Consider the following 21,393-nt stretch of genomic DNA (forward strand, 5'->3'; position numbering starts at 1 on the left):
AGAAGTGGGCTTGGGAGTCATGCTTCTTTGGCTCTAGATAATGAACAAAATGAACAAAATGCTTTTCTCTGTCAATCTGAGAATGGGGGCACTTTTATTTCTGGAATTACCCTCAGCAAACCACAAAATGTAGGATAGAGAGCAAAAATGTAGGATAGAGAGCCATTTTAAGAGAAACAGCTTGACATGTGAATGTTTTCCTTCTGCAAGTACTCAACCAGAAAAGGAGGCTAGTGGCACTCAGAAGGAGCCTTTTACAAAGCCTGGAACTTAGAGACAGCCTATCGTCCTGAGGGTCCTCTCGGACCCTTGCCTTAAGCCACTTGCCAGAACTAGGGGAAGGAATTCTTTTTTTTCTTTTTTTAGATTTTATTTATTTATTTGAGGGAGAGAGGGAGAAGCAGACTCCTAGCTGAGCAGAAAGCCTGACATGGGGCTCCATCCCAGGAGGCTGAGATCATGACCTGAGCCATAGGCAGACACTTAACCGACTGAGCCACCCAGGAGCCCTGGGAAAGGAATTCTGGGTTTACTGTTCAATGGCACAGATCATCTCACAGTGGAGGAGAACTAGTCTTCGTGTCCCCTTTATATAAAAATTCTTATTTACCAGAGTTGGGGTAATTATAGACACAGGCAAAGTAACTGCTCCATTTTGTCTTAATGGACTAAAACCACCTTGGTCCCTTGCTTATTACCCCCTAACTCATTTGCTCTGTAAAAGGAGACTTGCTCAGTTAACTACTCAGACAACTTTGTGAACCTTCTGTGTTGTTTGGCCCAAGGCATTGTTGACCGCTGTAAGCTCCCGATTTTTAATGTTCTCCTCATTTCCTTCACACTGATGGATGAAATGGGAAGGAGGTTGAATAAGCTCACTTTATTTCTTAGATGACACAAATATTAAATTGACAGATACGCTCCTAGGAGGTTCTAGTCCATTTCAGGAAAGTGTTGATATGAGGTCTTTAAGGGTCAACAGTCCTATTAGAGAGCGGAAGACCACCGGGGAATCAGGAGGAAAAGAAAAATGAGGGAAATGTCTGGATTCAATAGGAAATTGGAGGTGCTGAGAGCATTTTAAGAGAAACACTTGCTTTTTGACCAGCTGTGTGTTTTTGTTCAAAGGGACAAGAAAGTTAGTACTTTCTCTGAAGTGTAAGAGAACTGCAGACCTATCTCCACAACGTTTTTTTTCTCTTTTACATAATCTCGCCGTCCCGCAAGAGCTCTCAAGTGCGTATTTTCACACGGGAACTGGTCATACAGGATGTTAATGCAGAACTGGGTCAGGTTACGGGGTTTCACACGAGCAGAGCCGGGAAGTGTCTCCTCTGGGTAGAAGGTGTGTGGACTGCCCTGTGTTCCTTCCGTGCCTCCGGGAAGCTTGCGCAATCCTGAGAACTGAGGATCTCTTCCTTAGATAACCAGGCTGCTGGGGACCTAGACACTGTGTCTAGCTTTATTTTTATGTTATCAAACATGGGGTTTTTCTAGCTTCACTTAACACGTCTGGAGGACGAAGCTATTTCAGTTAGGCAGAGCTTGGCCACTCTTAGAAACACTGAGGATGGATTTCCTTGTTGGTACCTGTTACTCATGAGAGACGAAAAACTGATAATTTGGCTGCTGGCAAAATTCCACTGCAAGGGCTAATAGAGAGTTCTGGAAAGATGCCAACAGCAGCCAGATTGCGTGAAGTACTTAAACTACTCTTTAAGAATCAGTTCTGCAGTTGGGAACTTGAAATCAGCCACAGTTTCTATCCTACTCTTCTCTGTGTTTCTCATGTCTTCTGTCACTTCCCCCAAATGTTATCCCAAAGTGGATTCTTTCTGTCTCTAGCACATAGACATGCTTATGTGAAAATGTCACAGTACTTTAGAATTTAACACTTTCACAAGTGTTATCCCTTGCCTTATACAAATATTAATGATATGATATTACATATATTAGTGGTATTCATGGATCAGAAGAAATACTAAAGGAATCACAGTATCGACTATCTCCTAAGTTGCTCTGTAGACAATGGCAGGAGTGGAGAGCTAGGTATCACAGACATGAGCTGTGTTACTCAGTGTCTTTCTGACTTTGAGCTCATACCTTAAATTCTCTGCAATGTTGTTTCTTTACCTTTAAACCAGTGCTTCTAGACTGAGGGCAATTTTGCCCCTGGGAGATATTTGGCAATGTCTGGAGACATTTTTGATTGTCACAACTGGGGAGGCGCTATTGGCATCTAGTGGGTAAAGGCCAGGGATACTGTTAAACCTTCTGAGTATATAGGACAGCACCCCTAAGAGAGAATTATCCAACCTAAAATGTCAATAATAATGAGGTTGAGATACCCAGCTTCAAGATGTAAATAATGTCTACCCCATTCATCGCAGGGATAGAATGGAGCTCAAATATATAAGAAAACATGAAGTGGTTTTCCATGTCTGATGTTAATACTATTTGGCACTGGGCATATAGACACTATAACGGAATCTAGAGAAGAGAATGGATTTATTCTCCTGGATTAAAATCCACAAATGAAACTATCAGATTAAAATATATTCAATACCTCCACTAAATCTTGTTCCATAATTGTGGTTTTAAGCCAACTCTCTAAACATAGGAGAAACAAGGAAAAAATATTAATCTTAGAAGAAACCTATCATTCAGTGACTAATATAGATAAAGGAAATTGGAATCCATGCAACTAATGGACTTTTCTATTAGCATACAGTTATAACACATCTTTCCTAATAGAAGTGAGCTTAAAATAATAAGTTGTTTGGATCACATTAATTAACATTGAACTCTATTAGATTTGCACCTGAGGTTGGGTTCATTTTACCAGTACTGATGAATATCGAACTTAACAATATCTAGCCACATTATATTAGAATAAAATATGTTTTATGTGGAAGGCAAATTTTAGACTAGACTCTTAATAATGATCTTTTATATTAACTCAGATAACTAGAGATAGTAAAAAATGAATCAAATTTCAAGAAGCCAGACTACAACATCAGCTATAATAGTAATGAGAATTAATTCTTTTTGTAGCTTTTATTGTGCAGTGGCCTCATATGTATATAAAACTCTGGAGTCTACAAGTCATTTTTACAGATAAATTATTTCTTATTTTTGTAATGCAGTCCTTTTAAAATTTTAGCTTGAGATCCAGGGACAAGATCTGAATTTCTTCACAGAATTTTATTTACATGAGTATTTTGATTGGGAAAGAGCATGAAATCTTTTATCAAAATTACAATAGGTTTGTTATAAAAAAAAATTTGAGAGAGATCACCCTTAGGATAAAGGCTCATCTTCTCCTAAATGCTCATTTTCACCGAAATCCTCCTTAAATCATACTGTATTTATTCAATAGCAATATATTAGCAGATCATCTCTAAAGGTACTAACTGATCAATAATTTTAAAATTCTTATTTGACACAGACACACTTATTTTTTTAATTTAAAGATGCAGATCGGAAGCTCCACCATATAGCTAAATTGAATAATTATGCAAATGCATCACAATATTATTTAATTGGACCTTTTAGAATGAAAATAACCCAGGTGTGCAAAACTCTTTGCAATCTGGAACATCCATTCTAACATATATCTGCCAAGCCACAACATCTTTTATGTTAAAACACAGAAGAAAACAGCTCTGGCTGCCCTCGCAAGGAAATATACATGACAGAGCATATAATTACAGTACATACAAATTCCCACGTTGCTTGTTACGGAATTCCCACTGTATAAGAACAACGATATAGATAGACTGGAACGCCAGAGAGTTGGTAGTTAAATAAACAGAACTGTCCCACACCCACCAATAGTAGGCACAGATGCCATTAGCTCTTAAGAAACACAACAAAGGAAACACAGAAATCCAACATTTCTTACTACTTTAGAGATTTAACGTACCACTGGAAAAGCAAACTCCCATTACAGATGCTGACATTCCACTCAGAGCCCATTCTCCTTATTTTCTCATTTCTATCTCTAACACCTTTCTCTCATCTGGTAAGAGATTTCCAAGTACCGCTCTTATAACTGCTAAATGAGTTACCTGCCGTAAGATGCCTCATCGGATTCTCCCGGAGGGCCCAGTTCTCTTAACCTTTCCATTTCTTGAACCAGCAATTTAACTGAAGAGTATTTGCTCCTCAGCTTCTCAGCTAAAGACACAACATTTTCCATGAAATATCACTGTTGAAAATGTGTATTGCTCAAAATATAGCCAAGTGTCTATACTCGTTATGTTCCAGTAAAGACTATAACATGCAATATAACATAAAAGAAGCTAAATATTTGGACAAGAGTGTTTCAAATTAATACCAAATAATTGAAAAATATAAAGTCAAAATTAAGACCAGAAAAGTTTGCATTCATTCCCAGCCATAGTTCACCACAACTTGGAGTAGGCAGATTCAGAAACCCCTGTTCTTTGGCATGTTTCTCTTTTAATACCCTGTCTTCTTCAGGGGACAAATAGAATCATGTTAGCTTTCCCCAAACACTGAGAACACTTTGTAGAGTCCCCTTCAAAAGCAAGAATGTTCTTTCTGGTTCCATGCCCAGAGTGACAAAAGAGAAAGCCAGGTCCTTCTTCAAAACCAGCCATAAGCAATTGTCACCCCATGGACTTTGAAAGCAAGGCTCCAGAACTGTTTCATTTTGAAATATTTTCCTGTGTACCATAACTCATTTCCTTTTAATGATATATGAGTAAATATTTATATTTTTCTCAGAATAGTTCTTTTTAACTTTGAAAAAATTCAACATCAGGAGAATTGAATTTTGATTTTTTTTTTAGAATTTATTTATTTATTTGTCAGAGAGAGAGTATAAATGGGGGCAGGAGCAGTAGGCAGAGAAGGAAGCAGGTTCTCTGCTTAAGGAAGCCCAACCTTGGGGTGGGGGTGGGGGCAGGGGGGTTCGATTCCAGGATGTTGGAATCATGACCTGAGCCAAAGGCAGATGCTTAACCAGCTGAGCCACCCAGGTGTTCCTGAATTTTGATTTCTCCTTGCATATCCTTTAGGCCTCTGTTCTAGGATTTATGGTTACCTTTGCTCAGGGGGAGCCCCTTTTTGTCAGAGCCTTTGCTTCTAGGGGGTAGAAATATAATGTGTAGGATAAATTGAATAGCTACACACCAGATGATACAACCGATGGACTAAATGGAAGAAATTTGTGGCAATTAATATAATTATTCAAATTGGAGCATGACCATTGCTTTAGGGTTCATATTTTTCTTTGTATGCAACATAGATGGGGATTCAGCATAAGCATAGGTAATTAGAATTTCAACACTAAACCACATCCCTGCAAAGGGCAAGTGAGTTTTGTTGTTGATGATCATAATAGTTACACAAGAAATTGGATAGTGATGACAGGGGAACATCACCCTATCAGACTTGGCCACTGTTAGGAGGATGCATTTCAAATCCTGCCATACGTGGAACAGCCTCGATTCTTTGTGGAGAGTTATTTAAAACTACATAGTAAATTTCATTCAGAACTCAGTACTCTGCAATTGATTTTCAAGTTCTCACAATTCTGCATTATTAGGGTAGATCTTTCTAATATTGTGAACAAATACAGTTATTCTTCTCAATGGAATTCAACTGAGTGCTATGGATGGTTCAAAGAATGTGGACTGAAGTGGTTCTGTGTGCTGAAAGAAACCTCCTGGTAAGCGGCAAAGAGGCTACACACAATCCATGGCTCTTGCTTTAATAGCCCATGCGTGGCCCACTTTGCCTTCCCTCTCTCTTGGAGCTAGCTCTCTTGGAGCAACCAGTTCCATGTTTAAGACCAGGCAGTCAGGCCTGAGAGTTTCCACGTTGAAACTCTTGCCAGTTGACATTGGATACACTTCTAGGTTGTTAAAACCAAGAGCCTTCTTGAGCTAGGAAATGGTACATTTTTATTGTTAAGCCTGGCTTGTGAGAAAGTTCCACCCACTATTCTGGACAAGAGAGAAAACTAGCCCAAAAGACAGAAAGCTATGTGTGGTCCTGCCTAATATGCTTCCTAAAATCTATGTAGCACCATTATAATATGAGCTACCCAACAGAGGAAAAGCTGCTTAGAGCTTTAGAATACAGGTAGAGAATTATTGCCATGCAGTCTCAAAACTCCTCAGGTTGAGAGCTCCAGAAAACATCATATATCTGAACATTAGCACAGTACAAAAGAGAGATGTAGAGTTTTCCAAAGCAATAAAGGTCCGTTGTGCCTAACACTTTTTTCTAAAAGCTGGAGTTGCTTGATTGAAAATTTGTCAGGGTTTATGTAGCAGATTAAAAAAAAAAAAAAAAAATCCCTGACCCATTGGCTTCTACTTGTCTCTTTTGGCCTATTGTTCTTGTGCTGATTTCCACAGTGGGCCCTTCCAATAGCTGGTCTGCAGAGGGGGCATCAGCTTTCAAACCTTAATCCTTAAATTACATGCCTCCCCTCTGTTTTTGTTCAGTGTCCCATGCATCCAAGATAATACTTTTAGCGTCCTGTCCTAGGATATTGTCTTCTCCCTGCAAGAAACACCAATTATTTCCCCTTCCTAGGACCCACTAAGAAAGGAGTGTTGTGAAGTGGTTATGTAATTGACTTTTATTCTTAAGAGAAAGGGAAATGTAAGACGTGCATTTCCATTATGTAAGGACATAGTGTTAAGGGAGTGGTAACCACAGTCAGTTAAAAATGTTTGTGAAATTATCTTACTCACTTTGGAGCAGTTTTGAGCTCTGTTAGCAATAACGCTTCACTTCCTTAAGTCATTGGTTCTCTCAAAAGATCATCTTATCCAGTCCTCACATTTTATAGGCAATAATTCTCTGGGGCACAGAAAATGTAAGTCACTTGAAGTCAGAAAATCAGTAAGTAAGAGTGCCTCCACACCTTGCTCCCTAGTGTTGTATCTCCCTTAGGAAGGTCAAGAGAGCTTACTTTCTCAAAGTTTTGCTTGTTAGTAGGATGTATAACCAGGGGTGGGGAAAGACCCAGCAGCATCGGATTTTACTCATCTTCCTGGTTTCTCTGGAAGCATGTTAGATAGCTCTTCCCATCTTTTCCCCTCTCATGGCTTTATTCTCTGGGTCAATAATAGTGAATACCATTGCTTTACAGAGTTATTCTTTTCACCACTAATAGTTCCTTGATGTCACTTTCTGTAAAAGTATCACACCGAGTTATTCTCTAGAGACTTTTGCATAGTTAAGTCCTTGCTTTTAGGTTTTTGTTTTTTGTTTTTTAAAGAAATGTCCTAGGGACTGTGGATTAATCAAAGCTCTTCAGATATGAAGGCTATTTAAAAGCTAAAATGCACATTCTCCAGCTCTTAAGCTCTGCAAGCAGTATCTTTGTATCTTGATTTATACCCACTAGCCAGATCTGCAGGCACATTGGGAAATGCCTTTCTATTTTGCAGTAATTATTTAGTGGGTATTTATCATGTGCTATGGCCGCATTACTGTGACTCCTCGTTCACCATCTTTACCCATCTGGTCAACACTGCCCACAAACTTAAGTAGCAGTGACCAAGGACAATCGTCTGCTGTGTGTTCCTGTTCTGTCCAAATCTTGGCTGTCTGCAATAAGACTGAAAAGAAGAAAACCCAGGGCTGATTCAGAGTATGTACAAATGCTATTCATAACTAGAAAGGTAATCTCATCGGGTTCTTGAATATGGCTTTGTAGGTCTTGCGTTGCTTGACTCCAGAGGATAATATTTACATGGACTGTGAGAGGAACCCCATCCCCTAGAGTTGTACAAAAAAAGAGTCCTAATGTTTAAGCAGACAGATGGGTGCATCAAAACAGTAGGTTCTCTTGTTTTTTGTTAAATATTTTCAAGGAAACAAGACACCGCCCTCATCTGCAAGGAAAATTTAGGAAGAGCCAAAACACAGATAAACACAGAACTGGTCTAAGGACGAAATGACTTCTCTAAGTTGATATGATACTGCTCCAGTCTTAGTCCTTAAGCCAGCGTGTATTTCCATTGACTTGTGCCTTGCCTACTTTTGCCCTTTAGAGTAGGAAAGAGGGGTGATGAACTGCCACTACCAAAAACTCTGCTTAATCATCTAAGATAACACAGATTTTCCTAGTTAGTTGTTTATAAGGGCTAATAATATTTTGTACTAAATAATGTATAGTTTAAAAAAAATCAGCTTTATTGTTTCCAGCAAGAGAGACCCACACGAGCCCAGCCTTAAGCCATGTGATTTTGTAAAGACAATACTTGGTACTTACTGAGTTTTAAGTTTCAACCTATAATACTATCCATCCATCTGAAAAAAACAAATATGACCTTTTAGCAAATGGCATTGGGGGAAACATTACTATAGATTAATACTACAAAACAGGAGTAAAATTAATGAGCAAATGTTCTAATGGAGTCACTGCCTGTGAGCCCATTAAACTTCTGCATAAAGACAGGGACCGCGAGTGGGTTTCAGGGTTTCGGCATGCTGACTTTCTTAATTAAATGTAGTACAATTGCTAAAAGTAAACCCTTTCATGTTTCTCAAATCTTTTAAGATACCTCATATGGTCATCACATGTAGCGTGAAAACTTAAAAATCAAGGAACATATCCATCCAAGACAGCACAAGCAAAATAGATCATGATGTTTACTAATACCATGAAGGAAGAGTACAGAAGCCCACATTGAAAAAAGGTGACCTCATCTAGAGGGGTTATTAAAAGTGATCAGGTGGTCACTGGCACTGCTGTTTCCAGAACTGCTTATCAGGCTTTTTCTCTCTCTGTAACCCTCCTGTGAAGCCAGACTGGCATCTTACCCTTGTCCTGACACCATGTTGCTCTGATAGACATGGTAGGCTCTGTGGTTCTCAAAGGACACAGTAGGAAGCCAATTCTGGTGTCTTCTGGTCAGCCTGGGGCTGTGCTAGTAACATCCATGCCTGTTCAATGAGTACAGAGAAAGCCATTTTTATTCATACTTTAGAATGATTAGTGGAGCCTTCCGGTTTGAGGTTAAAATGGAGAAGAAAATAATAGGGTATGAAAAAAGAACAATGTGATGATCTTCCCCAACAATTGATTTATGGTGCTTTAAGAAAAATTTCTATAGAGTCAATGATGGATTAGGATATTGTATAAAAGAAAATGATGTGGGACAGAGATGTTCAGAGAGCACTTATACTTTAACAAATCAGGCAAATAACAAAGGAATCAAATCATTTAGACTACTTTTTGATAGGTACTTATTAGGTAACTGGCATATCTGCTGTGCTACTCATAGAACATTCAGAGCATTTATTGTGTGGTCCTATAGTCCATGTATTAGAAACTGGTAGGGAGCTTTTGATGTGCCAGTGAGATCGTTTACTACTCTTTAAACATTTCTGGAAATACATGTATATATATATATTTTTTAAGATTTTATTTATTTAAGTGAGAGAATGAGAGAGGGGGAGAGAGAGAGAGCATAAGAGGAGTAAGAGTCAGAGGGAAAAGCAGACTCCCCGCTGAGCAGGGAGCCCAATGTGGGACTTGATCCTGGGACTCTAGGATCATGACCAGAGCTGAATGCAATCGCTTAATCAACTGAGCCACCCAGGCGCCCCTCTGTGTATGTATTTTTAAAAATACTTGTATATGGAATGTCTCCTTTGATTGATTCAGTATCCAGTGAAGTATATCTCCATTTTGTAAACAAGAGTTTATGGCTTACTCAAGGTCACAGGGGGTGGATCACAGCTGGGACTTAGTTCAGGTTTTTTCACTAAAGTTCAACCTGATTTTGCATAGAAACCCCTTGGGGAACAAATGCAGATATCCAGACATGCCTGTCATCCCATCCCCACTGGCCCCAGTGAAGTGATTTAGTAGGTCTGGCTTAAGTGACCTGAGATTGTGAAAAAACAGAACAAACAAATGAACAAACAAAACCCAAAAATCAACAAGAAGAAGAAGCCCTCATAGCCCCTCTAAATAGCTCATTGTGCAATAATAATTTCAAAGTCATAAGAGCTTGAAATAAATCTGTAGAGATCCTAGGATCTCCTGTAGAAGTTATTTTTGTGCCTAAAGAGTAGCTTGTTTGTAATTTTCCATGCTCACTGAGAACCAAATATTAACATTCTATTTCAGGATTGCATTGTTGTTTAATGTAAAAACATGTAAGATCGGGCCCATTCATGACTTTTCAACTTTCTAGGTATAAAACTTTGGGCAAATTAACTTCTTTCAGCCCAAGTTTACTAATAGGTAAGATATAATTGTAATAATTTATTGAAATAAAATACATCAAGCATTCAAAATGATGTCTGGGCCAAGAATAAGTTCTCAATAATACTTTAGAACATCTCCTTCCAGAATTAGGTTTCTGGTTAATTAGTGTTTTAACTATATGACTACAATTCCTATTTTCTCTTTTCTCATATTTTCAAGGAGATCACTATGGTCATCATTTGATCATATGCGTTTGTCCCTAAGCATCTATTATTACTAAAGAACTGGCTCATACGCATTGAGTTTTTGGAATGACTAGGGAATTTCTTGTAGCTCCTTCTAATCTATAACAGTTTCATTTACCAAAAAAAAAACTAAGACCAATCTCATGATATGTGCCATCCATGCAGACCTCTCTGCGGTCTTCTGCTCCTCAAGGCTCAGGTCAGACAGTCAAAGCATATAGTCATAGTACAGCATCTTGACATCAAGCACATGAGTCTGGGGCCAGTTTTTCATCTTGTTTGCATAGTATTAGTTCCCATTGATTATGAAAATACCTTAGTGGTAATGGTTTATGAGCACTGTACATTCCTTGCAATGAAAATAGATTTTAGGGAAAAGAGGGTGTTTTCGAGATACAGTGAGTTGTAGTGTCATGTGTTTTCAAGTTCACCTGTTTCTCATGAACAACTTATATGCTTTAAGGGGCCTATGGAGAGGAAGTAATAAGTTGGGAGGCCCAGCTGCTACCACCCAAAGAAACTCTAGAACAAAAAAAAACCAAAACCCAGAATTCTGGTCATACGGGCACCTGGGTGGTGTAGTCAGTTAAGCATCCTACTGTTGGTTTCAGCTAAGGTCACAATCTTGTGGTCATGGCATCGGGTCCCACATCAGCTTCATGCTTGGTGTGTGTCTGCTTGAGATTCTCTCTCCCTCTCTCAAAAATCTTCAAAAAAAAAAAAAAAGAATTCTGATCATAATTACTGAGAGATGAGCTTTTGTGGACAACAGAGGCAAAATAAACCTTCTTGAATAATTTATTACCTTATAAACACAATCGTAAAGTGTCAGGGTACCAGTTTAGGAGGAAGATCCCAGTTCTGTCAGATTCTGCTATCAGTGGCTGCCACGCCAGAGGAGGCAAAGATAACCAAGTACATTTTTACTACGCTGGTCACCATTCCTCCTGCTGATAATTTGTTTGGCTCCTTCCTTGCTATTGCCTAAAGACAAGCATCAAAGTTGGCAGCTCTAGGTCTGAATATTCCATTTATTTTATCTTTAGTTTTCACAACTGCAAAGCAAAGCCCGAGTTTTTAATAAACATCGCAGCACTGGTTTATGAAAGGGAGAATGAGTTAGTGGTGTATTTTTTCAGAAGGCTTTTTCAGCCAGCCGTGGCTGAGAAGGTCCAATTTGCACTGGAACTGCTGACTAGAACTCAAGGAAATCCCATCTGGTTTGGAGAAGAGTAAAAGAAAACAAAACAGAATAGAGAATGCAATGCCTCGTTAGTTTATGAAACATTTACTCAGTGCCTGCGCTCAGGAATGATGTCACTGAGTGAAATCATTCAGCAGTGATTTCTTGAGTTCTTACGGTATGTCCAGTTCTGCTCTAAGTATAGTGGAGAACAAGACAGAGTCTCTGTTCTCGTAGAGCTTACCTACCAATGAGGGAGGGCTGAACATAAACGAATGGGCAAGAGGCTGCTATGGAGAGAATCGAGATCAGTTAGGGAGCAGGTTGCTACTTTAGTAGGGGCTGCTTTTAGAGGCCTCTCTGAAGAATAAAATTAGAGGAGAGACCCAAATCAGTGGAGGCAAAGAGCAAGGAAAAGTGTTCCTGCAGGAAAAGCTAGAGAAGCATAGCCAGAGGCGGAGACATCCTGGGACAGAGTTGCTGTGAGAGATCAGTACATGAGATGGGAGTGGTGACAGGCGGCCAGCTGATCAGGGTACACTGTGGGTCAGAGTACAGAGTTTGGGTTTGGGGAAATCTTTTTTTTTATTTTTTTAAAGATTTTTTTTTTTTTTTTTTTTTGGCAGAGATCACAAGTAGGCAGAGAGGCAGATGGAGAGAGAGAGAGAGAGAGAGAGAGAGAGAGGAGGAAGCAGGCTTCCTGCTGAGCAGAAAGCCCGATTCAGGGCTCAATCCCAGGACCCTGGGATCATGACTTGAGCTGAAGGCAGATGCTTTAACCCACTGAGTCATCCAGGCTCCCCTGGGGAAACCTTTAAAGATCTTAAGCAAGAAACTGACTTGATCTGATTTATATTGTATACTTTTTTTTTTTTTTTTTTAATGAGAAGTGGGAGGGTCAGAGGGAGAAGCAGGCTCCCTGCCGAGCTGGCAGCCCGATATGGGACACGATCCCAGGACTCCAGAATCATGACCTGAGCTGAAAGCAGTCGCTTAACCAACCGAGCTACCCAGGCGTCCCTATGTCATATTCTTTTGAAAGAGCACTTTGGCTCATTATGGAGAATGGGTTTTAGGAAGTGAATAGTGAAGGTGGTAAGGTAGGTTGGGAGGTTACTAGAGTTCCAGCAAGGAATCAAGGTGGTTTATGCTAGGACCTGGATAATGGCATTGGGAAAAGTAGACATGCGAGGAATTTGTTGCCAGAGTAGAGTCAGTGAAACTTCCTGGTACACTGGATATGTGGAGGTGAGTTGGGGTAGGGGCCCAAGTAGATGACTAGTTAGGCGTTTGTACATATGAGTCAAATCAAAGAGATGGGAAATCCTAGGGGAGATACAAGTTTAGGAGGCAAATGAAATCTGAAGTTCTGTTCCAACCTTTGGATTTGAGAAGCCTCTTAGGTATCAAAGTTGAAATGTTGAGTGGGTAGTTGGAGATGGGGAACTGGAATTCTGAGTGGGTGGTGAACTGGAAATCATCGTCCTATAGATGGTAGGATGTGTAGCCAAGAGGCTAGATGGGATCACTCAAAATATTAAGGCAGGGGCCAGCCTGGAGTGAGAGGCAGAGAGAGAAAGGAGGAAGGAAGGAGGGATCTCAGGCTCTTCCAACTACTGGAACAAAATATTTCAGACAGAGCTTCCATTTTTCTGACTGGCACACAGGTGACTTTTCATGTTGGCATAAAATAAGTATTTTATATTATTGTTTTGGATTTTAATAGTATTACAAAGGCATAATCATTTGCAAATAATGAGCTATTGTTGATGTTATCTCTGAAAGTCAAGGCAAAATTCATGGCTTTGAGCTCTCTTTGTACTGCTCTTTCTCATTGTTTCATTTCATGAATATATTCCCTCCTGATTAAAGAAACTAGCACCAGCAAGGAGAGCTTTTTTGAATCCCACCCACTTCACAACACAGAGCTCGAAGTGTTGTAAGCTGTTCTATTTTTGTAGTTTAATTCAGCACATATGCACTGAAGACCTATGGTGTGTCCTGCTCTATGCTAGACAGATTAAAACACGCAAAATAAGCATACAGATTCAGCTTGTGAATCAGGGAACTTTTAATATCCTAAGGGAAGAAAGGCTTACTTGCACTAATACCTGGTGAACATGAAAACAATAGTAGTTCCTGGAAATTGCTTAATAGAGTTTTCCTTTTGGGTATCTTTCTGTATTAACACTTCTGGGAGGAAGGAGCCAAAATATTACCTGGACCCTCGGTTCCCTCCTGTCCTCGTCTTAACACACAGTTCTGATATCTATTGAGATGTGTGTTTCCAAGGGGTTAGAGTGAAGAGCAAGTGACTTGACTCAAGTTACATGGTTTGCTAGAGGACAAGAACTCACCTCCAGGTCCATCCACCTTCCACTAAATAAATAGGTCGTTACGGAAATGATTCAAAATAAGAGCTCTTCAGAGTACAGCTCAAACCCCCATGAAGGGTGAAATAAAGTAATTATGAAATTACATACAGAAATAATAAAAATTCACTGTTAAAAGATGAACTAAGCATCTTTAGGAACTTACTAGCCTTATTGGAGGGGTAGGGACAGGGCTTCAGAAGAAGCAGTAATAATAGGTATTTGGGTTAGGGTTTTGGATTGAGGCTCTTTGTTTGATGCTGAAGCAGACTCCAAGGATCACACTTGGAATAGCACTGACCTCAGCTGTCTGGGACTCAGCCTCCTCTGTTGAAATATGAAACCCTAATTTTACAGCGGATGCTATGGTGTCGGCTTTGAAAACAACAGTAACATCTAGAAAGCGCTTTAGAATTTATAAACACTTTCACATTCAAATTCTCATTAGTCCTATAAACCTAGCCTGTGAGGTTGGTTAATTGAGCAGACATCATAATCTCCATTATTATAGGTGAGGACACTGACTCAGGGAGGTTAACTGACTTATTCAGTTTTCTTAAGAGGCCAGTATAGTGGGCACTATATCCAACCCTGGACCTTAGGTCTCCTGACCCCAACATCTCTATCCTATATGCTCTATCCCATATTCTAGGTGCAAGGCAAGCCATGGTGGTGATGCATGATTTTAATGCCTTTATGGAAGCTATAGCCTAGTTGGTGGGGGTGGGGGGGAGAGGGTAAAAATTACAATTAAACATATTAACTGATTTACTCATTCATTAGTTCAGTCCAGAAATGTTTGATTGGTTATTAGTATTCTAGTTGGTAGGCAAATAAAGATAAAGATTCCATGTGTGCACTAAAGTCCTTAGAGTCAAGTTGAGGCTAAGAAGAAAGCAAATGGAGTGCAACGGAGTGTCGGGAGTCAGCAGAAATCTCTGCAGGGCACAGCAGGTTCACAAACAAGAATGGAGATGGTGGGGACTAAATTAAGGCTCAAGTAGAAGATTATGTGAAAGGGAAAGAAGTCATTAAGGTCCTTCCACAATAAATGTTCTATCTTACTAGTTTTAAAATGTAATGCTACCCACTGTAATGTTGTAATGTTATATCCGTTCTCATCCACTTAAGTATGAAAAGTTACTCTAAACTGGGTAAGCAGATCATGAATACAGAAATACAGTTCTGAACATTGGGCTTGATGGTGTCCTGGACTCTGTTGTCCATCTTGGAAGCTTAAATTATCTCTCTCCCCATCTCTTAATTTTTCTGTCTCTCCCTATCTACTCTAATGATGTATAGAAACTGAGTTCGGGAACGGACAGTATATGAGCTTTTTACTTGGGGCATTTTTGTTCACCATTTTAAAAAAAATGTTAAACTTTTTATTTAGAAACCAATACCGTATTTCAGTGAAGCAGGTTTCTTCACCCCTTCTGTGAGCATTCCTTAAGTCTGAGGAAGAGCTTGTGAGAAGTCAAAAGTACATGCAGGGATCATTTTGTACTATAGATGACAGCCTTTCCGTTATTCCTGGATTCTATATCCATTTTAGAGCCTCCATTTTTATTCTTGGCCAAACTGTGATTCAGAACTGAGCCATTGATTATCCTGAAAGAATCCCTCCCTTCTTCCCCTGGACACATAGAATAGCAATCAGTGAAATGTTTTTGTATCTGCCGTAGGAGGGACAGAGAGGAAATCTACCTCATAGATCTAACACAAAAACCTTGAAAATCCTCAGTAGGTATTTGTTCTCCAGACTTTTCTCTTACCCACCCTACTTGGAACGGTTTAACTCTTTTCCTGGAATTACAACCAGACTCCCATAAGGGTTGCCGCCTCTTCCTGTCTCTCTCCACTATTTTCCCTCAGAAATTTAAAATGTTTGCGGTTATACAAAGTAGTTCATTCAGGTCTTCTTCTCGGGCCTCACCTGTACACACAGAAAACAATGTCCATTCGCAAGTAGGACCCACTCTCCCAAAGAGGCAGGTCTGCGGCTTGAGTTACATCAGTGTGTCTTTGGAGGGTGTCAAGCACAACTCCAAGCAGTTTAGAAACTTGTCTTTGAAACAAGCGCACTCCTCAAGGTGAATTCTGACCAGTGGAATTCCATCTTGCTGCATTTGATGGTTTTAAAAGTCTGACTGCATTTAGACAGGGTTATTTGGACACAGTGGGATTAAAAAAAAAAAAAAAGGTTAGGGGCGCCTGGGTGGCTCAGTGGGTTAAGCCGCTGCCTTCGGCTCAGGTCATGATCTCAGGGTCCTGGGATCGAGACCCACATCAGGCTCTCTGCTCAGCAGGGAGCCCGCTTCCCTCTCTCTCTCTCTGCCTGCCTCTCCATCTACTTGTGATTTCTCTCTGTCAAATAAATAAATAAAAAATCTTTAAAAAAAAAAAAAGGTTGCATCAAAATATGCTATTTCAGGTCAAATTATTGTATTATATGTTCTCAATGGCAGGCATAATTGTAAATTGTTCTGCACACCCAGAAAGTAGAGACATAGGTAACAGAACTATGTAGTTACTGAGGATAAACCTAACACAGCTGATGAAAGATGAAAATAAAGCTGGGACATGATTTTGAACTACTAGCAATACTACTTTGTACCTTACATTAGAAATCAAACAAACTTGTGTAGGTAACTATGGCTGACATAGTATGAAAGTGTCTATGCACTAGAGTTTGTGTTGGCTTCAGTGAAACTATGGCTTCCATGGACTTAAAAAATATTTATTTTATTTGCAAAGTGACAATCATAAATTTTGCTATGTTTGATTGTTTCAACCAGTGATTTTTGGAATGTAAGTGATGTGTCCTACTTGTGTGAATTTTAAAACAGGCTATTTTGAAATCAGTAAATTACTCAGTAAAAAACTAGGACACCCAAATTGATGGGTCTCCTCAAAACATCCTCTTAACACCTCTTATTAGCCAGGACTATGTATATATTGGAACCATCTTATTCTTTAAATCTCATACTTCGGCCACTTATGTTTCCTACTTTTAAAAATTGCCTATGGAAAAAAAAAGCCCATTTGAGTATTATCAAAATTTTGTTCTGCAGAAATCATTTGATACCTTATGAGGCCATTTGAGTATTTTTAGGGTCTTCTCATACCATAAAATTCAATGTTAAAAGTATAATTATTTTTAAAAAATCAGTGGCAACAAGGGTTTTTCTTTTCCGATATGAATGGGATGTTTTTTCCCTCCTTCTAAAACCTCCCAGCTGCCCTTTGTGAAGTTCCTACAATAATGATTAACATTATTAAACCAGAGACTAAAAATCTTGGTACGGACGGACCCATGGGGGACACGTTGCTCTAATTATTTTAAAATAAAATAATAAAAGGGGCGTCCCAGAGGGGGCCAAAGTCTGACTCATCCTCACAATTTATTCCTTTTTGTCAAAGTCACCCAGAGAAGTTCCTAGGAGTGACTAGGATTGTGTCAGAACCAGGTGCTCTCAAGTGTCTTACCTTTGTGGTTTGCCTGCCTGGGTTTCCGAGTCCTTGGTTGGACATTAATGTTCCCACAGGGATGTAATATTGACTACAACTCTCGAGATTTCTTCCAGTAGAGGCTGAGGCCATTTCTAAACACACACACACACACACACACACACACACTCCCCCTTCTCCCTTACTCACTCACTCTCCTCCTCTCCCTCTTTCCCATTTTTCTCTGTATAGATTGGATGGAACATTTGTTTCCCACATGATCTCTAGAAGACTGGTATAGTCCCCCCCAGTGGACCTGGAGTAAACCATGCTCATTTCCTGACTATCCTGTACTTTACAGATATTGACACTGTGCCACTGTGTTTGGAGTGGAGAGGGGGTTTGCCCCTGTTACTAATAGAGATCTCTATTGATCTATCTGCTCTTTGATTTATCAGGCTCATTCTATGAACACCTTATTGTCACATATGGTACCCTGTCAATTCAGCAAAACCCCAGAAAACGCACAGGCAACAATGCAGTTACAACTGCTCTCTGACTAACAAAATATGCCAAGTCTACGAATGAATATGGGATTAAGTTTTTTAGAGCAGAACCACAAACTCATATCTATTTTTACCTCAGTTCCTGCCACTACAGGCTTTACTTCAGGCCACAACATACATACACGTGTGCACCTCTTTTCCTTGTTGCAATTGGCAGAAAGCCATACGATGCCCTTTGCCCCTACTGGAAAGGCATGAGACTAAGTCCCGTACCTTCCTCCCATCCCCAAATCAGTTTTGTCTTGCTGACCTCTCCCTAACCCTAGCTTGTGTTCTGTTTTTCTACTTCCCCTAAATGCAACTTACTTTAAGCATGTATTAATTTGATTACCATTCCTACAGTTAAAGAATAGATTACCCATTTGTCAGTCTTAGCCACTTTCTTCTCTTTCAAATGTCTACTTATGACGTACATCCAGACTGCACGCCCTTTTTATTTTTTTTAAAGAAGCAAAACCAAAAAAAAAAAAAAATTAAGAAAATGCAAAATTTCTTTTTAAAGAAAATGCAAAATTTGGTTTTAATTTTGGCTATCACCAAAAGGGGAATCAATAAGCCAGAAAAGCAAAAAAAAAAAAAAAAAAAAAAGTGTCCCCTAATTGCTCTGTCTGTGCCTCCTCAGCGTGTGCATCTGGTTGTTCATCTCTGAAAGTGTGTGCAATACTTTTTTCTTTAAAAAATTTTTTTTGTTCTTTTCTCCCTTTTTTCTTTGGGAATTAAGTGCTTTTTGTATTATCTCTATCTATCTATATATATCAATATGTTTCTTTAAATTGCTAGATCTTTAACTTTAGATTTGGTTTTATCCAAAATTATGAGAAAAAAGTTATGAATTGTTTTCTGCAATTTTTCCCCACTCCCTCTTTAAATGTGGAACAACTTCAGCGGCAGAATCTCCACATCCACATCTTTCGAATTAGCGCCTTCTCTCTGGGAATCCAATGCACCAGGGGTGGCAGGGGGAAGACGGATGACATCATTCAGACAGCACCCTTGTTCTCTAGGGTAGTGATTAGAAACCCAGCAAGTGGGCTCCCCTATACAGGCTTGCCTTTCCATCACCTCTGCAAGTCTCTAACCCCCTTCCCTAACTGACTCTAGATGGGGCTGTGTGGCTGCTGGTGAAGTTGTTCAACTTGAATGCATAAATCTGGTCTCCTTGTTTTTGCTTTTAATCTTTTGATCATGATTATTAGTATTATTTTATGTATTTTGGCTACTTTGAGTAGGAAAGAAGTGTAACTGTTTTTATTATTTGAAACTCTAATTGAATGACACTGTAATGATTTTCTGAGTAATTGCATGTTGAAGAAGTTGCAGCTTAGGGTGTGTGAGATTGTGTTAGAGTTCTGTTCTTTATTTCTGTAGATGGGCATGTGTAGGCTCATTTGTTTTTGTATATTGCCCATCCCTTCCTTACAGCCAGAAGCTCTAATGCAGCTAGATCACTCCGTGCCGCCCTTACATGGACATGGCGACTCACTTACACATTCACCCCCATCATCATCATCTCTTGTGTAGTACACTCATAAATACGACCCTCCCCTCTCGCCATCTTCCATACCCCCCTTTCTTCAGCATTGTTCAAATTTATGTGCTGTCATCCATCCCCTTAAGGAAATCTAAAATTGTCAAAAAGACAAAAATATTTAAAAATTAAATGTATATCTGAGAACCTCTATCAGTGCAGAAGTTCATTCAAAACCCTTCAGATTCATAGATTTTTTTTTGAAAGGCAAATTATAAAAAAGTAAACAGGTTTTTTTTTATTAATTTTTTAAATCCTCGCAATTGGAATTATTTCAAATTCAGAATCAATGCCCTCCCAAGCCCCTCAAAGTAAAACTTTGTTGAAGTGCAGATTTTTTTTTTTTCTTTTCATGTTATGTGGTGTGGATGTATGTGTTGTTGCCTCCCTGTATCATCCTCTGTTGTAAATTATTAGATTTGAAAAATTAGACATTTTGCTCAAAAGTTTTTTAAGAAGTGACGACAAAAAAGCAAGTTACAAGAATGTGGCAATTCTATTTGTCCAAGAGCATTCTTACACAACTTTCTTTTGTAAATTTTTCTTTCATGCCAAAAAACATGCGGGCAATTTGTTGATGTAAGTTGACTATAAATTAATACGGTATGCTTTTATCACTTAAGTTATTTTATGGAAATGGTTTCTTTCTTTGTTTTCCAAAAACAGCCTCTATTTTTTATTTGCTTTTACTTTTTTTTCCCCCCTGTCATTATATTGTGAATGCCTGGTCAATGTTATTTGCTCTCCTTTCCTCTAGCTTCCTTTGGCCCTGATGTTGGTTTTATTTTCTACTATATGATTTGAAGACAGTACTAAATATTTTATTTCATTTGTGTCCCTCTGCTTAATTTTCACTGTTATGTTCTGTGCTTAATTGCTTCTAACGATCAATGTGAACTCGACTTTTGGTAGAAGGGGGTGGGTGAGTTGTTCTTACCATCCAAAGGAAGCCTCGCCTCTTTGCCTGAACCAACCTTAAAGCCTTGAAAGTAACGGTAGCCTTTACAGTGGGATAGTAAACTGCTAACAGCTTATGGGAGGCCCGGACCCCCTACAAGAAAGTGCGTTAACTCCAAGTACTATCAGTGGTAATACATCCTCATTTAACTCCTCAGAAAACATTTAGGGAAATCAGTCCTTTATTGTGTTTTCCTTCAGCAAAGGGAAATTAAGATACTCTCAAGTGACTATGGTAGTTTGGTCATCCAGGATTATGCCACACCAGCACCGCAGACTACGGAATCAATTCTATCGAGAATGAAGGCATGGAGAAGCCCCTCTGTTTAGAGTGTTGTCCTCTGACGAGGCCTTCCACTGTATAGGGCTCAGTACTGGTGAAAGCACACACATATACACAGAAGGTACACAATTCTCTCTCCCCGCCCCAACTCCCTACCTGCCTCTCTCTTTCCCTCCTGCTCTCTCTCCCTGCCTCTCTCCTTCATCTCCTTCCTTCCCTGTCCCCCTCTGCCTCCTTTTACCTCTCTCTCTCCTTCTCCCTCCCTGACCCTCCCTCTCCCACCCCCACCCTGCCTATCTCCCAAGCTCTCTGCCTTTCTCCCTCTTCCTCCTCCTCCCACACTCCCTCCCTTTGTCCCAATCTCTCTCTGCCTCCCCTTCCCTTTCCCCTTTTTAGTAATAGTTGCTATTTCTCTCCTGGATTTAATCAGGTAAACTTTAAAAGGATTCGGCCAAGAAGAAACATGATGATTATCACTTCTAAAGTTTTATTTTAGGAAACTTTTCAGGTCGGTAGGTACTGCCACTTTGTGGGACCTTAGCGGTGAGAATATCCCGACCTTAAAGGTATTTGGGTTAATGTTGCCTTATGCACTTTGG

General features: G+C 39.5%; 1 protein-coding gene across 29 annotated transcripts in view; it reads left to right on the forward strand.

The window, feature by feature from the left end:
• The window catches only part of NRXN3 (neurexin 3), a 1,586,092-nt gene that overhangs the window by 1,555,401 nt on the left and 9,298 nt on the right, over nucleotides 1–21,393 (forward strand). For 2 of the 29 annotated variants that reach the window (XM_044230685.1, XM_044230686.1), the window contains exon 23: nucleotides 19,449–19,705. The exons of the other annotated variants lie outside the window; for them this stretch is intronic. In XM_044230685.1, the coding sequence (XP_044086620.1) occupies nucleotides 19,449–19,558 (110 nt within the window). In that variant the 3' untranslated portion in view covers nucleotides 19,559–19,705. Of the gene's footprint in view, nucleotides 1–19,448; nucleotides 19,706–21,393 lie in introns of those variants that run through there. 29 annotated transcript variants of the gene reach the window in all.

This window comes from Neovison vison, chromosome 13, assembly GCF_020171115.1.
Source record: "Neovison vison isolate M4711 chromosome 13, ASM_NN_V1, whole genome shotgun sequence".
NCBI lineage: Eukaryota > Metazoa > Chordata > Mammalia > Carnivora > Mustelidae > Neogale > Neogale vison.